Source organism: Lampetra fluviatilis, chromosome 7 (assembly GCF_964198595.1).
Source record: "Lampetra fluviatilis chromosome 7, kcLamFluv1.1, whole genome shotgun sequence".
NCBI classification, from domain to species: Eukaryota; Metazoa; Chordata; class Hyperoartia; order Petromyzontiformes; family Petromyzontidae; genus Lampetra; species Lampetra fluviatilis.
Window position 1 is genome coordinate 3,076,727 of NC_136281.1, and position 20,842 is coordinate 3,097,568.

A 20,842-nucleotide genomic window follows, 5' to 3' on the forward strand; every position below is an offset into this window, starting at 1 on the left:
TTGAACAATTCATCTCCAATATCAAAGGACATTATTGGAATTGAACATTTGTATGCGACCACGTAGACATTAGCTTACAAACAGATAATTTAAACTCGCCAGGTTCATCATGAACACTGGCTTGTAACGTAAATGTAAGAGGCTGATGTTTTGAGCAGCATAGCAAGTCCATGGGGTGAAAAAATGTACTTCACTTTTCTGTTACGAGAAATAGCTAACAACGAAAGTTGCGAGTTTTATTGTCAATCATTCCTTACGCTTGAGTGAGTCTTGTGGTAATGCGTGCAATTGTGCGCCTAGGCTGAGAAACTTCAATCAGCTGGAGAAGGACCTGGAGCCGAGCCAGCAGGAGCTGCAGTGGCTCGTGGAGCGCTCGGAGACCCTGGCTCAGCGAGACGTGGCCCTGGGGGAGGAGGCTCGGCAGCACCTGCACCTGCTCAACCTCGCCTGGGAGGACGCGCACAAGGGCATTAACCTCAAGTGCGTTCGCCCACATATCCATTGCCCCAGCGTGGGCCTAACCCTAACTCTGTAACCCTTACAGGTAATACTCTTAGGGTTTTTTCGGTAAAGTCACGTAGGTAAAAAAAATAACTTACAGGTAATGTTTGATATTCGTGACCGTGTGCTTTGTTATTTTGCTCTGCATAGTGAGAAATTTAAAGGGGTTTTTTTGTCTACATTTATCTTTTGTAGATTAGTTTGTATAGTTTGCATAGTCAGCTGCTATATGACGATTCACCGTAGAGAAGAATGTTTATCTCAATAGGCTTCCATATTCTTTGGTTATTTCGGTAAAGTCACGTAGATAGAAAAGAAAAATAATAATAAAGTGAATAAAAATTATACTCTAGCCTGGTTCTTAAGCAGAGTGAGTATAGTGGCAGTCTATAATGTAGACTGTAGCATGAAAAAATAAAAATAATAAAAATAAAAACAAACAAAAAGCCACGACGTTTCAATCGCAACACAAGCAGTCGTCATCAGGAAAAGGGGGGGGGGGTAGCCTCTAAAAGCAAACTGTTTATAAAGGTTTGGAGATGGGCGTAGCCCAAGTGTCTCAGCAGCACCGGCAGCATGGGCGGGGCAGCTAATGCTAATGCAGCAACAATGCCAATGCAGCAACAATGCCAACGCAGCAGCAATGCCAATGCAGCAACAATGCCAATGCAGCAACAATGCCAATGCAGCAGCAATGCCAATGCAGCAACAATGCCAATGCAGCAACAATGCCAACGCAGCAGCAATGCCAATGCAGCAACAATGCCAATGCAGCAACAATGCCAACGCAGCAGCAATGCCAATGCAGCAACAATGCCAATGCAGCAACAATGCCAATGCAGCAGCAATGGCAATGCAGCAACAATGCCAATGCAGCAGCAATGCCAATGCAGCAACAATGCCAATGCAGCAACAATGCCAATGCAGCAACAATGCCAATGCAGCAGCAAAGCCAATGTAGCAGCAATGCCAATGCAGCAACAATGCCAATGCAGCAGCAATGCCAATGCAGCAGCAATGGCAATGCAGCAACAATGCCAACGCAGCAGCAATGCCAATGCAGCAGCAATGGCAATGCAGCAACAATGCCAATGCAGCAGCAATGCCAATGCAGCAGCAACGGCAATGCAGCAACAATGCCAATGCAGCAGCAATGCCAATGCAGCAGCAATGGCAATGCAGCAACAATGCCAATGCAGCAACAATGCCAATGCAGCAGCAATGCCAATGCAGCAGCAATGCCAATGCAGCAATGCCAATGCTGCAGCAATGCCAATGCAGGAGAACACCAATCAAAGGGCCGCCAGGCAATCACTGCACCCCACTCCACACACCACACTGCTGACGGTGGAGGTTGGTTGACAAGAAAACACAAGTCAAGTCATGACCCAAAGTGGTTGATGACATCTTTCCAATGATTGCTGAGTTTATAACCATCCTATTATTATTTGTTTCTTTCGGTTAAGTCACGTCTAAAGATAAAATAATAAATTAAATTAAATAATAGAATACGACGTTTCGATTGCAACACAAGCAATCATCATCAGGTATAATGAAATAGCGACATAAAATCTAACCAGAAAACTATAGACAGACATATTAGCAGACAGATATCACCCAGATACATAGCGAGAGCAACACAGGTAACAGAGAGGGGTGATCGTCTCTGTGTGGTGGCCTTAAATAGACAGAGGGGGGGGCGGAGGCAGAGAGAGGGAGGAGGGTTAGAGAAAAAAAATTAGCATATCACCCCTCTCTGTTACCTGTGTTGCTCTCGCTATGTATCTGGGTGATATCTGTCTGCTAATATGTCTGTCTATAGTTTTCTGGTTAGATTTTATGTCGCTATTTCATTATACCTGATGATGATTGCTTGTGTTGCAATCGAAACGTCGTATTCTATTATTTAATTTAATTTATTATTTTATCTTTAGACGTGACTTAACCGAAAGAAACAAATAATAATTCCTGCAGTCACGAAAGTTCTAAAATTAAGATTATAACCATCCTCTCGGTTGAAATTGTGTCTGTGTCTGTATATTTGGATGGCTTCATGAACATATCTTTGTTGATAGCCAGTGGGCTTGCAAAGTACCATCGTCTTAGAGAAATCAAATACGCCAGGCGTATTTTATTATTATTTTTTTATTCACTTTATTTTTATTTTTCTATCTACGTGACTTTACCGAAAGAACCAAAGAATATGAATTCCTGCAGTCACGAAAGTTTTAAGTCAAAATAGGCGTCCAAAGTTTGACACATTCAAAAAGGACCTGCGAATTACTCAATTGAGATTACACATAGCTATCATCCCTTTCTGTCAGACTAATGTCCAATTTCAGACTGATTGACCTTGTGCCTGCAGGGATAGCTGCCACTCAGGGAGGAACCCTTCCAAATGTTTGAGTTGAGACGCAGCAGCGTATAGGGCACTCTGCAACAAACAAATCACGAACAAATTTACGAGTTTCAACACAGGTGCATCCATTGCATGTTTGATAAACGTTCCAACTCTCTACACGTCGTGTTATTCCACCGGTACCCTCCAGGATTCGTGGATGCTGTTGTGTAGCTGCGGCTCTGACTGATAGCATTGATTGTTGTTTCCGTCACACAGCCAGGACCAGTGCTGTGCCCTGGTGGCGCTGATGCGAGAGTACCAGGGCTGCAAGGCGGCGCTCAACCGCGTCGTGGAAACCGCCGAGGGCGTCGTTTCCCAGAAGCCATCACGCACCGACCGAGAGGAGATTCGCAGACTTTTGACAAAGGTCAGGGGTCAAGCCGTGATCGCTGTCACCTCTCTCACTCATCATCAAGACAACATGGCTGCAACATTGGTCATAGAGGGGGGGACATTTTGTGTGTTTTATCCACCGTCTAAATAAAAGTTGGAAATTAATGTTATTTCCAGGATTTTTTGAGCCTCAGTGTTAGGTTACTCGTGCTTTAGGTGACAGTGTGTGTGGGGGGAGTGTTGGTGTAGTAGTAAGTGCACTGCGCTACGAACCCGGTGACCTCATTTTGATTTCCGGCCACAGCTAACGTCGGTAGAGAGTAATATCTGAACTAATTTTGGGTCTCCCCTAGGTCATCTTAAATGAGTACCCGACACAAATTGTAAACATAAGCACTGGGAAGACATGACGATGAGGTTTGGTACTGGCCACATCACTCTCTCTGTGCACTGCTTTGGCCTTGATAGGGCTTACTGACAGCACATGCTTCAAATAGTCGGTGAGGCCATTTTTAAATGCGTGTGTACGTGTGTTTACGTGTGGTGCAGCATGAGGCATGCAGGGTTGAGCTGGCGTCGTGTCAGGAGCAGCTAGAGGAGTTCACTATGCGCAGCAAGCAGGTGGTGTCCGAGATCAGGAAGGTGCAGGGCTGTGATGTCACCTCCCTCAAGGAGGAGACGGAGAGCGTGCTGGACGGATGGCTCGATGTAAGTCGACAATTCGTTTCTGAGACTTTCACAGACACAGTCAACTCTCTATTATCCGGGACGGTGGTGGTGGGTAGAGGGGGGAAAGAGTGACACGGATCAAATAAGATCACGGATAAATGTAAAACATATGTAAATGAAGACATTTTAAGTACGAATTAATTACCTGCGTACAATAGGAGTCAAGACGTAGCTTCTGATAGAACCAGTGTGTGTGTAATAATATGTTATTAATGTTTTTGCAAGCTTGGTTAATTCTCAAACCCGGATAATCTGCTCACGGAGGGCAAACTATACGTATATCTTGTTCAGTTGCACTTTGTACTTCTTACGCGTAGTTTCTACAACTGAATAGGAAGGCAGCTTGCTGCTGCTGCTGCTGTGGTTACAATGTCCACGAAGCTGACGGGGTGGGGTGGACGTGTGGCTGCGTTACGTGTTGGTGTACAGGTGACTGACCGGCTGGAGGAAAGCACGGAGAGCCTGAAGGTGATGGTGTCTCTCTGGGAGGATGTGCACCGGACCGGTTCTGAGCTGGAGGCCTGGTCAGCGGCCACCCTGGCTGAAATCTCTCAGACCATGGCCGACTTGAGCAACAGTGCCGTACTCGAGAAGCGTCTGCTGGAGGTGCAGGTGAGATGTTTCCGAGTGTGTCAATGATGCCCTCTTCTGGATTCACGTGTGGCCTTTTAAATTGCATTCTGATCAAACTCCAAGTGTTAAGTTTTTCTCTGTGACTTTACTCTGCATCTTCATGTACCAGAAACAAAACCTGATGTGTGACAGAAACCACACCAGCAACAGTATCATTGTCACCTGGGAAACTGTAATTCGACTTTCACGAGTCTCTTTTAGCCACATTTGACATTAGCTCTAAACGCTACTGCGTTGTGTTCAACATTGTTGGTTTGACAGAATGATTTATGAGACACTATGGCATTGCACCAATCCAGGCCGAGGTTGAAAACGAAAAGAACAAGGTCGAGTCTCTGCACAAGAACATTGCGGAGCTCCAACAGCTTCTGCAGATGTCAAGCATCCCATCAGAGCTCCAGGTGCATTTTCCACGGCATCCCAAAGTATCATACGTGACTTCCTGTGCGTGTGACATGAGCAGCGTCGTGCCATGGTCGAGGCATGGGAGCGTGCGCGTTTGTCTTGATCGATGAGTAACGAGGCTCTGTGTTGCGCAGGCCCTGGAGTCGGATGTGCAGCAGAGGGTGGAGCAAGTGGAGGAGGCGTGCCGCTCGGCACGCGGGACGCTGCGAGAGTTCAGCAGCCAGAGGAGCCAGCTAGAAAGCTACATCGTGGGGCTGGACGAGTGGCTGGGATCCGTGCAGAGGTCGCTCAATGCCCTGGCCGTCAGCCCTGGGGCACAGCACGTCCAGAAGGCCAAGGTGGGGAGGGATAGCGGCAGGGGAGGGCTCTTGGCCCGCCTGGCAATTAATCGTAACTAAAATGTTTTAACGGTTTATTCTCCACCAATCAAAGGATTGGTGGAGACCCGCCGCAGGAGCTGTTCCTTCCTCCTACATTAGCATTAGCTGCCCGCCCATGCTGCTGACACACTTGGGCTATGCCCATCTATAAACCTTTATAAACAGTTTGCCTTTCGAGGCTAACCCCCCCTTTTTCATGATAACGACCGCTTTTGCTGCAATCAAATCGTCGTGGTTTTTGTATTTTTATTTTATTTTATTTTTTATTAACCATTGCTACTGTCTACATTTTCGACTGCGAGCACACTCACTCCAATTAGAACCAAGCTACAGTCTACATTAGTGGTTTTATTTTATTTTTATTATTTTTATTTTTATTCACTTTATTTTTATTATTATCTTTCTATCTGCGTGACTTTACCGAAAGAACCAAGAATATGAATACGGTCCATTCCCGTGACCCCGTTGTCACCTCTTGATGTGCATGACGCCGTCGGTGTGTGTGCCGCGTTTCCCAGGAGGTGCAGCAGGATCTGCTCGCGCAGCAGAGCAACATTGATGCCGCGCGGGAGCACCTCAACGGCCTGTGCCGGCGCTACCACGCGAGTGAGCTGGAGGCCCTGGGTGCGCGCGTCACTCAGCTGATCCGCTCCTACGAGACGGCCAACCAGCTGTGCACCAGCACCCGGGACCAGCTGCAGCACATCATGGACGGGGAGTTCTCCGGTACGCACGGACACTCGGGCCGGGAGGTAGAGGCACACGAGTGAACAGAAGAAAGCCAACGACATTTGTTCCGGTCAAAAGTGTCGCCCTGTTTGTGCAGGGATCGGATTGTTGCTCATTTACATACGTTTACCTAAGCCAGTGGTGGAAATTCCATATTCCCATGGTAAAGGGGGCCAGCCTTTTCATGGCAGAGCCACTGTTGACTCCTCACAAAATGGTACCGATTTTACCAGCCCGGAAGTTAACAGGCTGAGGCAGCTCCAAACTAGGATTTGAACGTGATGAAATGTTTCACTTGCCAGTCAATAACTCTCACCAGAGCTCGATATTGGGAGCAACATTTGTACTTGGGCGTTATGTAGTTCTAATATGTTGCATTTTGGTAACGTCAGCTTGAGCTCATTAAGAATCGAGAGCACCTGGGTTAGAGGGCGTTCTGAATTGCTGTCTTGAGTTGTTTTGCACAGCTGCCCTCTTGCTGTATTGCAGGGGCCTTGCAGGTGTTCAACGAGTGGTTTGCCGAGGTCAGGGTCAAGGTGAAAGATTGTGCGGACACGTCGGGCGACGTAACCGTTGTCGAAGAAAAACTTCAGAAAATCAAGGTGCAATTCACAGCATTACCTTTCTCTCTGCGAATAAATGTAACTCGATAAAACTAAGCTGCACGTGCCACCACATTTTGCTGTTGGAAGGTAATCATTTCAACGTGGTTTTACTGACAGTTCATAACCCACAGTGGAAGAATGTGACACTTATTGGAATAAGCATGCCTGGAAATGACATTGGTTCCACCATCCTGCCTCTGACCGACAAAAACAAAGGTTTCTTCCCACTCGTGTCTTGGCCTTGCAGTATTTCCTGGATTTAAACTCTCAACATTTCACCGATGATTCAAACACTCTTCAGCACAGCTTGCCGTGTAGCAGTTACATTTGCACTTGTGCAACGAAACACAAACGTGTCTTACCATTTGTGTCGTGACCACTCATGCTGTGGCCTTGCAGAGCTTCCTGGACTCGGTGCCCGAAGGTGAGAAACTGCTGGAGTTGGCGGCCGAGAGCGGGGATCGCCTGGCAAGCGGGATGCCACGCGCCATGGCCGAGCAAGTCCATGGGCAGGTTCACAGTGGTCGTGCCGAGTGGCAGGCGTTTGTGGCCCAGAGTCAGCACCACAGCGAGAGCCTGCAGGACGCCCTCGCTGAGCTGCAGAGGTGCGTACGCCCCGCACCTCCAATGAGCATGGTTGGCTACGTACGGTGTGAAAGAAGTTCAACATACATACACATACATACATACGTACACCAGCCAGCTCATCACCTTCATCATCGTGAACGCTGTAAATGTATCTTGCCACGTGAAGAGCTACTTTAGACACACGCCTCTTCTGTCAGGAAAAGCTGGGATGTAAAGAAAATATGGTACAAAGTATCTCAATATATTGGGCTAACTCTGATCCTATGAACGAAGCTGTCTAGAAGCACATTATCTTGAACAACGTTGTAATTGAATAATGTGATTATGAAATCAACGAAGATGGCAAAATAAGTGTAACTATCATGAAAAATGTTAGATCATTAACCAGGGCTTGCAGACACACGAATACGTCTCAACGGTTCAGTGTCCAAACCCCAGCTTCCCCTAATCTTCTCTACCTGAGCTGATCACCTACAAGTCAGTGATTATTAGACTTGTGGTCGTTGCTATGGTTGCTTGTGTTGTAAATCCACCAAACATCTTGCCGATTGCCAAAAAAGTGACAAACCTTTGTGGAATGAAACTTAACAAAAATGGTCGGGGTACCGTGTGTATCACAAAGCCTCGTTAAGTGTCGACCAGTCTAACTTTGATTGCTTTTGAAGTTCAATACTCTCAGTCTCGTCTACCTTGACCACAACGTGTCTCCCCACTTACGTCTGATGCTTTACTTGAAGTGTAAACGTGAGAGATCATGTTGCGGTTATCTTTCTTCCATGTGTGTTCGCCACTGTGGGTTCTGCCAGCTGTGAGGGGGAGCTCAAGAGGCTGACTTTGTGGCTGCAACAAATGGAGGAACGTGCCCTCACCGAGGAGCTGGGCGCCAAGAAGCAGCACATCCCCGAGAAGAAGGCCGAAGTGGAGAAGGTGGATGACTTCTACCAGGAGCTCCAAAAGCAGAGGTGATGACGTGAAAAAAAACCACAGCTGTTTTAAATAAGCAGCAGCAGCCATGATCAATCCACTGCTGGATGAAGGCCTCCCCAAGTTGCCACTATTCGTCACGATCCTGTGACGTAACATTTCACTTAATACCTGCACATTAGCTGATTGGTATACGGCCTAGTGACCTCCAGAGGATACACCCAATAGCAAAGGATGCTGTGGGTTCTGCCAGAACCGACAGAACTACATCTTTAAGTAACTACTATATCCTACATTTTATTGTTCCATCTCCATGGTGGACATCCTCGTGGGTACGGTTTCCTCCTATGGCTGCTTTGGCTGCCATTCCATCGTTTGACTCAACCGTACAAAAAGTCACGGGTACAAAAAAACGATCGCGTGGCGACTCCGCGTTTTAAACAGCGCCGCTGATCTGATGGTTGTGCTCAGGGAGGCGATTGAAGCACTGGGACTGGAGCTACAGGCACTGGCGGACGTGGAGCTGTCTCGCCGGGCCACGCTCGCCACGACGCGATACCACGACCTCGGCGCCTCCGCCAGGGAGAAGCTGCGAGCATCGCGCGCCGCCCTAACGGTATCGCCCACCGCCGGAAGCATTATTGGTCGCTGATTGTGACACAGTGCAATTAAATCTAAAGATATACAACACAAAACAACGTGGATTTGCATAGCAATTAAATGCCATGGTATCTCAAAATGCTGTGCGATACACACACTCTTACCTCGAATTAAAAGAAAAAAAATCGTCGCTGAAAATCCAGACTTAAAATTGGACGTGGAATTGCACGACCGAAGTTGGGCTGTGAGACGCGTCTACATAACGTGAAGTGCAATATGTCGGTGGGTTTAAGTTACAGGTCCCTTGGCTCACGATGCCTGTTCGCAGTGGTCCAAGTCTCGCTGGCCGTGCGTGTGCAGGATCACCAGGCTTTTGAGGAAGCCCTGCAGGGGGCCTGGGCGTGGGTGATGGGTGTGCGTGACCGGCTGCCTGCCATCGACAGCACCATCGGCAGCAAGGCCACACTCGACAAGAGGATGTCACAGATCAGGGTACGCCTGCCATCGCCGATCCGCAGCTCCGGGTGTTTGTTTGTGAGGAGCTATTTGATCACATCATCGCGGCTGTGAACGTCGGAGTGGATAGAATCTGGGTTGAGCCTGCCTGAGGCTGGCCAACATTGCTGTGTGTGGTGATTTCGGCAGGAGATCCTGCTGCTGAAGGGAGAGGGGGAGGTGAAGCTGAACCTGACGATCGGGAAGGGCGAGCGCACCATGCAGAGCAGCAGCGAGGCGGGGCAGGACGTGATAAGCGGACAGCTGCGTGACCTGCGCGACGTATGGAAGGAGGTGCTGGACACCTCAGTAAGCTGCCACAGGTGCGTACGCAGCAGCACAGGTACACGTGCTGCAGTTACAAGGGTGCTCTCGACAGCCTGAACAAGATGTGGCTGGATGTATCATTTACATGGAAAGTAAAGCGATTGAGATTTTCTCAAGTGGACTGAGACATACGTTTGTTGGGAAACTTCCAAATGACTATTTAGTAGGCATCCCACCAGCAGTTTGCACCTCCGATTAGTGCGGTTGGCTACGTACGGTATTAAAGAAGTTCAACATACGCATGTATGTACCAATACCCACCATTCGCCACTTCGTGACGGTGACGTCACCATGGCGCCTATGCTAGGCCAGGTGCGCATTGAGGCTACGTGAAGTGTGGAAGGCTCGCTGACAGGAGGGCACGGGACAGACACAGCAGGTGCAATGGGTTGGCTGACTGAGATGACCGGTAGATGCACCACCAGCTGTACCCCCCTTACTGTACATACATACAAGACCACCAACATAGACGAGCACCAAACATTGCCTGCTTAAGCACACGCAGGAGGCATTCGGCCATCGCTTGCCCATGCCAAGCCACGAAGTTACTTGAAAGAGACTGACAGCATCGCTGCTCCTGCTGCTGCTGCTGCTGCTGTGGTGCGCGGTCACGGTGTGCAGCCGGCTGGAGGCAGTGAACCAACATTGGCAGACGTACCTCGAGAGCAAGGCGCACTTCTCCGAGTGGCTGGAGCGCGTCGAGTTGGACCTGGCCGACCCGACGCCGGGCGTCGCGCTGCTGCCCACGGACCTGGCGGAGAAGACCGCGCGGCTGGAGCGCTACCGCGCGCTGCTCGCCGAGGCCGAGGGCCGAGCCGGCGGCCTGGAGCGGCTGGTGGAGCGCGCGCGTGAGCTACTCGAGCGCACCGGGGACGCCTCGTTCCGCGAGGATGGCACGGGCGAGTACCGAGCACACTTCAACGACGTCATGGCCGTCGCCAAGGTGGGAACCCGGCGCCCCCCCCGCCCCCCTCCTCGCCCCCCCCCCCCCCCAGAGCATTCGCACAAAGAGCGTCAGAATGAACTTTGACCCCAGCGTAAACGCCTGCAGTTGTCGTCGCGGGCGTTCGTTTTCAAGTCAACCGTCACGTTACGCGTCTGTCTGCGGGAACGCGCTCTCGCCGTCTGACCGTGCGGCTTTGCGCCATTCGCATGCAGGGCAAAGTGAAGCAGCTGGAGGAGACGGTGCGGGAGCATCAGCTGTACCACGAGAGCATGCGCGATGTCAGCGACTGGCTGCACTCGGCCAAAGAGGAGCTGCAGCGCTGGGCCGACGTCTCGGGCGACACGGCCGCACTGCAGCGCAAGCTCAACAAAATCAAGGTTCCTGTTGTCTGTGGACGCACACCTTGCTCTGTACCCTGCCGAGTGGAGCGACCTCCTTAAGCGATTCCTATGAATAAGTTCAACAAGTGGGCAAAGAAAGTTTAAATTGACATTAATTTCTTTACTTCCAGGAGCTGTTGGCCTCTGTTGGGAGCGGAGAGGAGCGGCTGGCTCGGGCTCGTGCCCTGGCCGCTGAAGTGAAGAGGAAGACGGCGCCACTGGGATGCGAGGCGGTCGAGCGTGAGCTCAGCGGCCTGGAAGCCGACTGGCAAGCCTGGGAGGTGGCGGCGAGACAGGTGGAAGCGGCCTTGGAGCAGGCGTTGGAGCAGGCCCTGCGTTCAGAGCGCGAGTTTAACGCCATGTCGCAGCAGCTGGAGAGCGAGCTGGCACGTGCCACGCACGTCCTCGAGGAGGCGCTGAGAGCCATGCCGGCGGCTGAGGAGGCCGGAGACACCGATGAGGAAATCGTGGACATCTGGAGGAGGGCACAGGTTCGTGTGTGCGCGAGATGATCGACCCAAGCGGCGTGACAACAGTTGCGCTAAAAATAAGAGAAAGCAACAGTACGTTTCCCGTTGTGCAAATGAGGATTAAATCGTTTTTAGTCGGTGACCCTTGGTGTGCTGCTGTTGTTGTTGTTGGCAGGACGCACAGAAATGTCTTAAGGACATGGAATCACTCAACGAGAACATCAAGGCTCAGCTGGGCAGCTTGTGCAAGTTCCCGCAAGATGTCAGCGCAGTCTCTGAAAGGGTTTCTACAATAATACGAGACTGCAATAGGTACAGTATTGGTGCTGCATATGCTGTTTGTCATGTTCTTCATGTTACATAGCACATACACTTACATTCTTATATATATTTAGCATGATGAGTAAATGCCGCGAATGGTCGAGGCAATGGAGTAATTGTGGAGGTAGTGAATGGGAACTTGGGGAGTGAATGTGGTGTGAGGTGGAGTGAATGCGGAGGTAGTGAGTGGGAAAGTAGCGGAGTAAATGTGTTAACGGAATGAATGTGGCGGTAGTAAATGTGAAGGTAGTGGAGTGAATGCGGTTGGAACGAGTATAGATTTGATGGAGTCAATGTGGGTGCCACCGCACAGGGCCTACCTGCAGGGGTCCCAGCGGTGCCTGGCACAGGAGAAAGCGCTGGAGTCGCGGTTCCGCTCTGCGCTTCGCGATGTCCAGCTCTGGATGGCGCAGGCCCGGGCCTCGCTCGTGCAGGGCTCGGACACGGGCGTCGCCGTGGTAACGGACAGTTTACAGAAGACACAGGTGCGTCGGGAGGGTTTAGAGTTCGCAGATTGCCCCACCGCCGGTGCCCTACCGTGACACGGCATGCCGTTAACGGGGCCGGCTGTGCCACGCTGTGTTTTGTCACAGGAGGTGCTGTCTCAGAGCGAGGAGGGCCAGAGCAGGCAGAACACGCTGGCGTCGAAGGGAGAGCTGCTCATGAGCGTGCTGGGCCACGAGGAGGCTGGAGGGGTGCAGGCGGAGCTGGCCTCCGCTCGCGAGGAGTGGAAGGCCCTGCTGGGCAGCCTCAACAAGCAGGAGGCTCAGCTGCAGGTGCAGGACTCACCACCAGTCTCTCCTTCATAGGGGGCATGTTTAATAATTCGTGAGATTCAGGACTAAATTTACATTGTGACATCACATGCTGTCGCTAGAGTGGTGTACGTGACAGCTGAGTTAATTAGAAGTCATGAATACTCTTGCCTAAATATAGCAAGCTCTGTTTGTGTATTATATTTGGCAACAACTGCATATACTTCTCAAAACACAAATAAAATGTCAAATTAATTTTCCACACCACTCAAGGCCTTGCTCTGGACAGATTCAAATATTACTCTGCCATATACTCCCAGGCATTACTCTAAAATGGCCAGGCTTAGGGATAATTTGTTTAACTTATTTATTTTATTTATTAACTTTTTCCTAACATAGTAGACGTCCAACAACAGACGTACTGCCCAAACATTATAGGTCACATGCACCCTTAATTATATAACTCCACATGGGTGGCCGTTCTTTTCTTGTAATAAACATCAGAGGGGTGGGGAGGAGTGGCCAACACATGGGAAAGTAAAAAGTTGGTTGAAGGGGATCTAATACAATTAACAAGGTGTTTAGGGCCAGGTCAGGGATTCGTTTTTATTCTGAGTATGCTCCCCATTCTCCTCGCCTCCAGGGCCTACAGGAACAGCTGGAGGAGCTGGAGGCCTGCGCGGCACCTGTGCAGAAGTGGCTCGGAGAGACGGAGACGTCCCTCGCACAGGTCGCCGACGGAGGCGCCCAGGCCGATCTCCCGGCCAAGCGGCAGCTTCAGCGACGGCTGCAGGTGAGCGCGGGGAGACGCCCGCAGCAGCCAGGCCCGACCACCGACTCAAGCAGCGCCGGCACCCAGGACTCGCCCGTCCCGACGGCACAACGGCCCGGCGGCCCGTGGGTTCATCGTCGGCGGTGCCTCTGCCCAGTGTTCCTGCTCGTTCTCTTGCTTTGCGTTTCCGCGTTCGTGTTGTTCAATTTGCACGGACGCGGTGAGGTTCAGTGACCGATGTTTGGGGCTCGTGCTGTTGATAAACGGAGCCCTCCGGTTGGAAGTGGCACGGAATGTTATTTCGCAGGATTGAAGAAAATTGCACTCTTTTGAAAGCCATTTCACTTTGTTCGACAATCAGACAGGGTGATAATCAAACACGTTTTTTTAATAGTATTTTTCATAAAACTACTTTTCAAGTGCGAAATTTTCTGCTACGGGATTTTCCTAAAACTAGTGAAGGACAAAAGCATGTATTTATAAGATAATTTTAATCTCGGAAATCTTTAATCATGCCAAGTGTTGTAGTTATTCGTTTTGAAAATTCTCACAGAGACAGCAAGTTGCAATATTTCGACAGTTTATTGCTCGATTCCAAAAGTGTTACTTCACATATGTATTTGTAAGATTTTTTTTTTTACAAAAATATTCCGCTTGACTCATTCCACTTCAGCCACATTCTGCGATGTCTTGCTATGAGCCACCCTTCAGTGGGCACGTGATGAGTGGGTCACAGCAGCACACTTACAAATAAACAACACATTCCTCAATAACACTGCCTCAGAAGAAAACATATACAATAGGTTAACATTTCAGGTAATGGCTCTGATGCAAAACACACACAAAATGGGGAGGGGGGGGGGACAAAAGAGCTATCATGGCACGAGTTGTATCTTTACTAAAGGCATTCCTTACATCCGTGACATTCCATGAAGGACAGACCAATCACTCCTCATGTCCAATGCCACCTACTGAGAAGCCAGTAAAGTCTGGTGTAATTACTAACAGGCATGTCTTGTTAGCAACAACTGGATTTGTACCCGCCCGTTCTGTGATTTTTTATTTCTTTCCTGATATGGGAGCAGAGCCATTACTCACACGAGAGAGGTCTGTTGCAACAACTCCAGAATGAGCAATGTAGCGACATATTGTGGCACGCTTTCCTGGCATGATGTGGGGCGCTTCTGACTCCGCGGCGAGTTGTGGAAGACCGATTCTTTGCCACATGACGTGAATCGTTGCACGGTTGGGATGCAAACTGTGATGGATTACAAAGTAGAGGAGTTGGTGGTGCCGTGTTATGGTCAAGGTGGACGCAGCACTCAGCGTTTTATTGTGCGGGGACATTTTATGCAGCACAAAAGAATGTCACTGTTCGCCATTTCACGTTTATGTTGAACACATTATTTTATTGATGGTTGTCCTTCCTAATTGAGCTTGCTTTACTGGTGCTTGATTACATGTTTCTTTGGTATACCATAAATATATTGTATCTTTTGCTTTCAGCTTATAGTTCTAAACCTCCTTATATTCCAATCAGACGTCAATATTTTTGGGTGTTTGTCATTAGTCATTACAATGTTATGATTTATTAAGAAATGCATCGTGTTCTCACATCACTTGTTTACTTACACGTTTTATGTAACTTTCAAATTCTCTTGTACTTGGAAAATTCTGTGCTTTTTATTATACAACTAAAACTGACTTCATGGTCAAACGTGTGCTGTTTGGATTGATGTATCCTAACTTCTAACAACGACTGGAGCATGATGGCCTGCTGTGTTTTTTTGTGGTTATTACAACGCTCAATCAACTGTCACTAGTAGATAGCGGGCATCAAAACAAGGCACCGTTGTAGGCTCATGCACTTACCGAGCCCTTCTAAATGTCCCCGCACCTCCTTCAGTTGCAGTTTGCACAAACGCAGTCTCTACCCACGACGCTGCTAACACTATGCACTGCTGTGAGCAAGGCATGCTTGGCATTAAAATATATAAAACGTACAGCCATCGCCAATGAAGTTTTGTAACTCAATTTGAAACCGTTTATTTGTTCGCCTTTGTTCACACCCCCCCCACTCACTAATGGGCAGGCACTAGAACGTAAAGATGATGCAATGTGAACAAAACCTTTCACTATAAAGTTGTGTTGCTATTTGGGTCATACGCTATTTAAGACTGGCCAAATTGATCAAAGGGTTGCCCACAAATTAGAGACACAAACCAGAGCAAATAGCACCATTTTCAAATAAGCGCATGTATTTTTTCCCCGACCCATCGGCTTCCGCACTGCTGATAAAATACCTCTGAAGACCAAACGCACGTTTGGAAGTGCTGCACAAGCCATGAATACGCACGATTTTCCCTCCCCTAATTCACGGCCCGGATGATCCCACTCCCGCCACGTGTGATCCGCTATCCCGGGTTTTCACACTTCGCACGGCACCCCAACTCGTCCGCTAAAGCCCGGCCATGTCACCGCGTGCGCTGTGCGCGTCTCTGTGCAGTCGGTGCTGGAGGACGTGGCTTGCCACGCACCGCAGCTGGCGCGGCTGAGGGAGAGGGCCCAGCAGATGGCAGAGGCCTGTGCCCCGGCCGCGCACAGCTTTGGCCTCAGGGTGTCGGCGCTGAACACGCGCTACCTTGCCCTGGCTAACCTTGCCAAGGTGAGTGGCGGGGACCATGCTTCCCTGCTGCCCGGGATGTGCGACTCAGCAATAAGAGTTGCTTGCAGTTAATTGCCCGGGAGTGCATAGGGAGCTTTTTGCGACATAGTGTAAATGATGAAAGAAAATTAAGGCTGCTGGACAAAAACATTTTTATTTGTTTTTGGGTTCACTCTTTGACGAGGGAGGAAACATGTTTGAGTTAAAAAGAGTTTTTGACAGCTCTATCGCTTGCTGCATCAGCAGCGGTTGTAAACTCTTGTGTAATGTTTTACCCCAGAAAGACCAATGCTTATTTTTACTCCATGCTTACACATTCAGCTTTATGGAAGGGAAAAGAAAGATACTCTGGGAGCAGTCATGAAGATTAATTTGTTACAAAAATAACTGCAGGGTTTGTTTACGGGTAGAAAAAAACAGTCCAATGGACTGCATTTTTTTCTATTTACAGTTGCTGAACACTGGCCCAAAGGTCTTTCACTCCAAGTGGCCAGGAGCTCGTAGCACTGATGGTAGTGTAAAGAGCTTTGGCTAATAGTAGTGCTAAGAAATCCTGCATGAAGTAAATACCTCGGCATCTGTTATTTTAACACACGCTGAATAAATGTTTTATATTAAGTACCAATGAACACAAAAAATGTTGTCATAAACATCCACAAAAAAAATTCTGCTGGCTTTCGTTTAAGACCATGAGCATAGTGAGTCACCACCGCAGTTCTTTGCCAAACATGTGGCAGAATATCATCGAATGTTGTGTTTTCCCAAACACTATAATGACAGCAGTTTAACCGAGCCATGTGACATTCATTGGCAACGTGCAGACAGCAGTGCCTTGTTGCGTCTGAGTGCGGTGGCGTCTGCCAGCGCCGGCAGCTGTCTGCGCGCTAGTGTCCCTGCAGCGCCCTTGCTCGATATTTGCGCAGCATCATCCACATTCCCGGGCGGACGACTGAGAGTGAGCGCTGGGCATTTTCTCGTGCACATGTCCAGGACCAAGCCCAGAGAGCCACGCGCGCCCTGCAGGAGCACCAGCAGTTCGAGCAGGGCTGGCGGGAGCTGCAGGACTGGCTGGCAGACGGTCGCCTGCTGCTGGACACGTACCTGGCGCCCAGCGGCGATCGCACCGTGCTGCGCAGTCGCCTCGCCAAGGTGGAGGTATGGCCTCGCGCCACCGCCTACGACAGCCCACGTGGGGACAACATACCGTGGCATTCGGAACAATTTTCCCCCTTCACACACAGCCAAGATGTGCTGCACAAAGGATTGCCTGTTGACTGTCTCCGGCCAAATATCAATGATCTAATCCATGGCCATCTCTCTCTTTCTCAGTCTCACCTCTTTGTCGAGCCATTACTCTGGGCTACCCCGTGTCAGGCATAAGCAGATGTTTGCACCCAAAGCTGTAGATGTCTCTTGGCAGGAGCTATTAACCACCACGTGCATCCTGACGTCATCTTAAAGGACAAAACGAGAGCCACTTGACAGAGATTGTGGATATGAGGCTCCCGGTGCAAATTATATAGTTTGTACACTTGGACCATTTACACCATTTTCAACACCCAACAAAAAAAAGCATGAACACACCACTTGTTACGAATCAATATTGAATATTTTTACCATGAGCTCATTTCAAACATTGGTCAGTTTGCTTGAGACCCGCCGCGCAGCTCAGCGTCCTCCCCGAGCCGAGCAAGCAGAGACCGTGGCCTTCTCGAGACTCGAGCTCACTCACCTGGGATGAGCGCTAGCTTCAACCCCCTTGAGCCATTGCGAGTTAGTTCCCCATCGGACGGGCGGCCAGACAGAAACATGTGTGTTTGTGCGCAGGCGCTGGTGGCGACGCGGCTGGAGAAGGAGATTCAGCTGAACCTCGTTCTCAGCCGTGGCGACACGGTTTTGCGCAGCACCGCGTCGGAGGGGGCCCCGCCGGTGCAGCAGCAGCTGCACGAGCTCAAGGAGGCCTGGGACGTGCTGCTGTCCGCAGCGGTGCAATGCAAGAGGTGCTAAACCGCTCCGCCTCTCTCGAGCTCACTCACTGCGGCTCACCGCCCCGGCTCGGTGTGCGTGAAGCGGCGGAGGCAATCGTGAAAACCCAGTGTGGAGTCTGACCTTTTAGTGCTCGCGATGCTATGAGCGTGCACGCACATAATCAAAAGACGCTCTGTGTTATCGGTCAAGCGCACGAAGCGAGTGATGTCCATCGTGTGTTTGGCATGCCCTGGGCACAATGCAAATGATTGTATAAACCCGCAACGCAATCGCCCAGCCTTCAAAATGTTCTGTCGTCGCTAGTTGAAACACGGCACAGCTTTGAAAGCAGCCTCCGCTCTACCTTTGTTGAGACCATCGCTGCTCTTGCCCCGTGCCCTTGACTGCAGCCACCTGGAGAGCGCTCTGTCCCAGTGGGAGAGCTACCAGGAGAGCTTTGGGCAATTTTCGAGCTGGGTGGAGCGCGCCGAGGAGAAGCTGGGGGCCCTGCGCCATCCCTGCCCTGAGCTGAGGGACAAGCAGGCTGCTTTGGACCGAGCCAAGGCAAGCTGCGGAAGCACCCCCTTGCACGCGCGCGTGATGACATCCCACAATACACTGAGAGGCCGAAAGAGGACCACGTGGTTTGGGGAACATTAACAAGCCAGAGATGTCATATTGACTGTCAAGAAGGGGTTGTGGGCTTGGGCATCACATGTCCCTTGGAGGATGACGGCAGCCAAAGGTGGGAACATGCTCATGACTTGACTTGTGTTTTCTTGTCAATCAACCTCCACCGTCAGCAGTGTGGTTGTGTGGAGCAAGGTGCAGTGATTTCCTGGCGGCCCTTTGCTGCATTGGCATTGCTGGTGCATTGGCATTGCTGCTGCATTGGCATTGCTGGTGCATTGGCATTGCTGCTGCATTGGCATTGCTGGTGCATTGGCATTGCTGCTGCATTGGCATTGCTGGTGCATTGGCATTGCTGCTGCATTGGCATTGCTGCTGCATTGGCATTGCTGCCCCGCCCATGCTGCTGGTGCTGCTGATACACTTTGGCTACGCCGATCTCCAAACCTTTATAAACAGTTTGCCTTTCGAGGCTAACCCCCCCTTTTCCCGATGACGACCGCTTGTGTTGCGATCGAAACGTCGTGGTATTTTTATTATTACTTTTTTCTATCTCCGTGACTTCACCGAAAGAACCAAAGAATATTCTCAAGAGGCTTGGCAAGGCCTTCATACAGCGGTGGTAATGATTATGGTTTATGTTGATGATACTAGGAGTGATTTGGCACATACACTATAGCTTTACAGGACTGTCAGGTGGTTGTACGTCGTGCAGCACAGACATCTGCTTGACTATGGTTGCAGCTGGTACGTGTGTATGTGTGTGTGCCTGCGTGTGTTACTTGGCGGGGAGCGGTAGTGTAGCGGTTGGCCAACATCACAGTGACAATTATTTAAACCGGTCCTGGGACTCCCCTAGGTCGACTCAGCCTTAAATGAGTACCTAGTGCAGTCTGTGAACATCGCCACTGGGGAGATAAAGGCGGCCGGGTGTGGTGTTGGCCACCAACCCCCTCGTGTGCCGTGCCGGCCTTCATAGCTGCTCGCTAACAGCACTTGCCCCAACAGTCTTTTCAGGCTACACGGCAGGATATTCGTCTTTGTCACTTGCCCCTCACGGCACACACTGGGCTTGTGTGTGCAGCTGCTGGAGGAGGAGGTGGGAGGCCATGCGGAGATGCTGCTCATGCTGCAGGAGAAGGGGCGGGGCATGGCGGAGCACGCGCTCACACGCATGGAGCTGCACGACCTCCAGGATCGCCACGCCTCGCTCTGCGGCCGCGTCACGGTACCCGCGGCGTCGCGTGCGGCACGCACACTTGCCGGCGCGCCGTGTTCGGCGCCGCGGTTCTCGGCCGCCCGCGCCTGAACACACAGCGTGGATGTTTGGCGGCCAGGACCCCAACCATCACATCGCGCAGTTTGGGCCAATTGAGTGACATTGGTTGTTGGGGACACTGGCGGAGCCAGTGGGGGGGTGGGGTGGCACGTGCCCCCCTAATGATTCGATCGAAATCCATAATTTCGATCGGATCATTGGGGTTTATTAGTAATAAATCGGCATTTTGCGACCCCCGCTGCCACTGTGTAGCATATTATTACGTGCCAGGGACTCTATGAGATGATAGGACAATATTCTGAGTCCATAATTGGCAACAAGTAACGGCAAATCATTTATAAGTGACTCAGAATTGTGCGCAGTTGCATATACAGTACACGACTTCCCTGAAGGCGAGCGCGATGCCGATCACACACGGTTCGAATTCGACCCTCGATCGATGGCTGCACCATCGCCGCACACGCATTGAATAAAAAGCAAGGGACAAGTTCTTACTTACTAACAACTCCTATCATTTTTCATTGCTGGAGGGGTTGCCCCTCCTACCTGAAAATCCTGGCTCCGCCATTGGTTGGGGGTAACGAGTGTGCTGGCCTAGCAGATTAGAACCTTATCAATTTGTAAAAGTTTGGGCCGCTCTCTTGAGACTCTTACGATACAATGCTATTTGGATGCATAGCGTGTCTAAATCCGACCGTATCTCAAGACGCAGTACCAAAACAGTGGCCATTATTGCTTTATGGAGAGAAAGGGGCAGTCAAAGACGTAAGATAAGAGGAAGGTCTTGAGCCTGGACTTGAACAAAGGAAAAGAGTCTACAGCATGGATGGCTGGGGGAATGGTGTTCCATATGATGGTGATAGTGGTGGAGAATAAGTGTTCCTACTGAGCTGACACTGGGCTTCCTTAGGAAGACCTGGGTCGTTGGAGAAGAGTGTAATCTCCATACAGAAAAAGCAACAAGAACCAGGGACAGAAACCTGATAGAAAAGTTGTGCCGCACGGC

The 20,842-nt window shown here is 50.1% G+C and overlaps 1 protein-coding gene across 10 annotated transcripts in view; it reads left to right on the forward strand.

Annotated features, from left to right (window-relative positions):
* The window catches only part of SYNE1 (spectrin repeat containing nuclear envelope protein 1), a 152,862-nt gene that overhangs the window by 48,241 nt on the left and 83,779 nt on the right, over positions 1-20,842 (forward strand). For all 10 annotated transcript variants that reach the window (XM_078858176.1, XM_078858175.1, XM_078858167.1 and 7 more), the window contains 25 exons: positions 301-480; positions 3,119-3,269; positions 3,785-3,943; positions 4,394-4,576; positions 4,897-4,998; positions 5,137-5,340; positions 5,901-6,108; positions 6,601-6,713; positions 7,116-7,321; positions 8,111-8,266; positions 8,700-8,844; positions 9,189-9,320; positions 9,474-9,646; positions 10,272-10,593; positions 10,809-10,973; positions 11,108-11,467; positions 11,622-11,758; positions 12,081-12,252; positions 12,361-12,543; positions 13,166-13,315; positions 15,801-15,959; positions 16,950-17,114; positions 17,787-17,959; positions 18,338-18,491; positions 19,642-19,785. In XM_078858176.1, the coding sequence (XP_078714302.1) occupies positions 301-480; positions 3,119-3,269; positions 3,785-3,943; positions 4,394-4,576; positions 4,897-4,998; positions 5,137-5,340; positions 5,901-6,108; positions 6,601-6,713; positions 7,116-7,321; positions 8,111-8,266; positions 8,700-8,844; positions 9,189-9,320; positions 9,474-9,646; positions 10,272-10,593; positions 10,809-10,973; positions 11,108-11,467; positions 11,622-11,758; positions 12,081-12,252; positions 12,361-12,543; positions 13,166-13,315; positions 15,801-15,959; positions 16,950-17,114; positions 17,787-17,959; positions 18,338-18,491; positions 19,642-19,785 (4,396 nt within the window). The remainder of the gene's footprint in view (positions 1-300; positions 481-3,118; positions 3,270-3,784; positions 3,944-4,393; positions 4,577-4,896; positions 4,999-5,136; positions 5,341-5,900; positions 6,109-6,600; positions 6,714-7,115; positions 7,322-8,110; positions 8,267-8,699; positions 8,845-9,188; positions 9,321-9,473; positions 9,647-10,271; positions 10,594-10,808; positions 10,974-11,107; positions 11,468-11,621; positions 11,759-12,080; positions 12,253-12,360; positions 12,544-13,165; positions 13,316-15,800; positions 15,960-16,949; positions 17,115-17,786; positions 17,960-18,337; positions 18,492-19,641; positions 19,786-20,842) is intronic.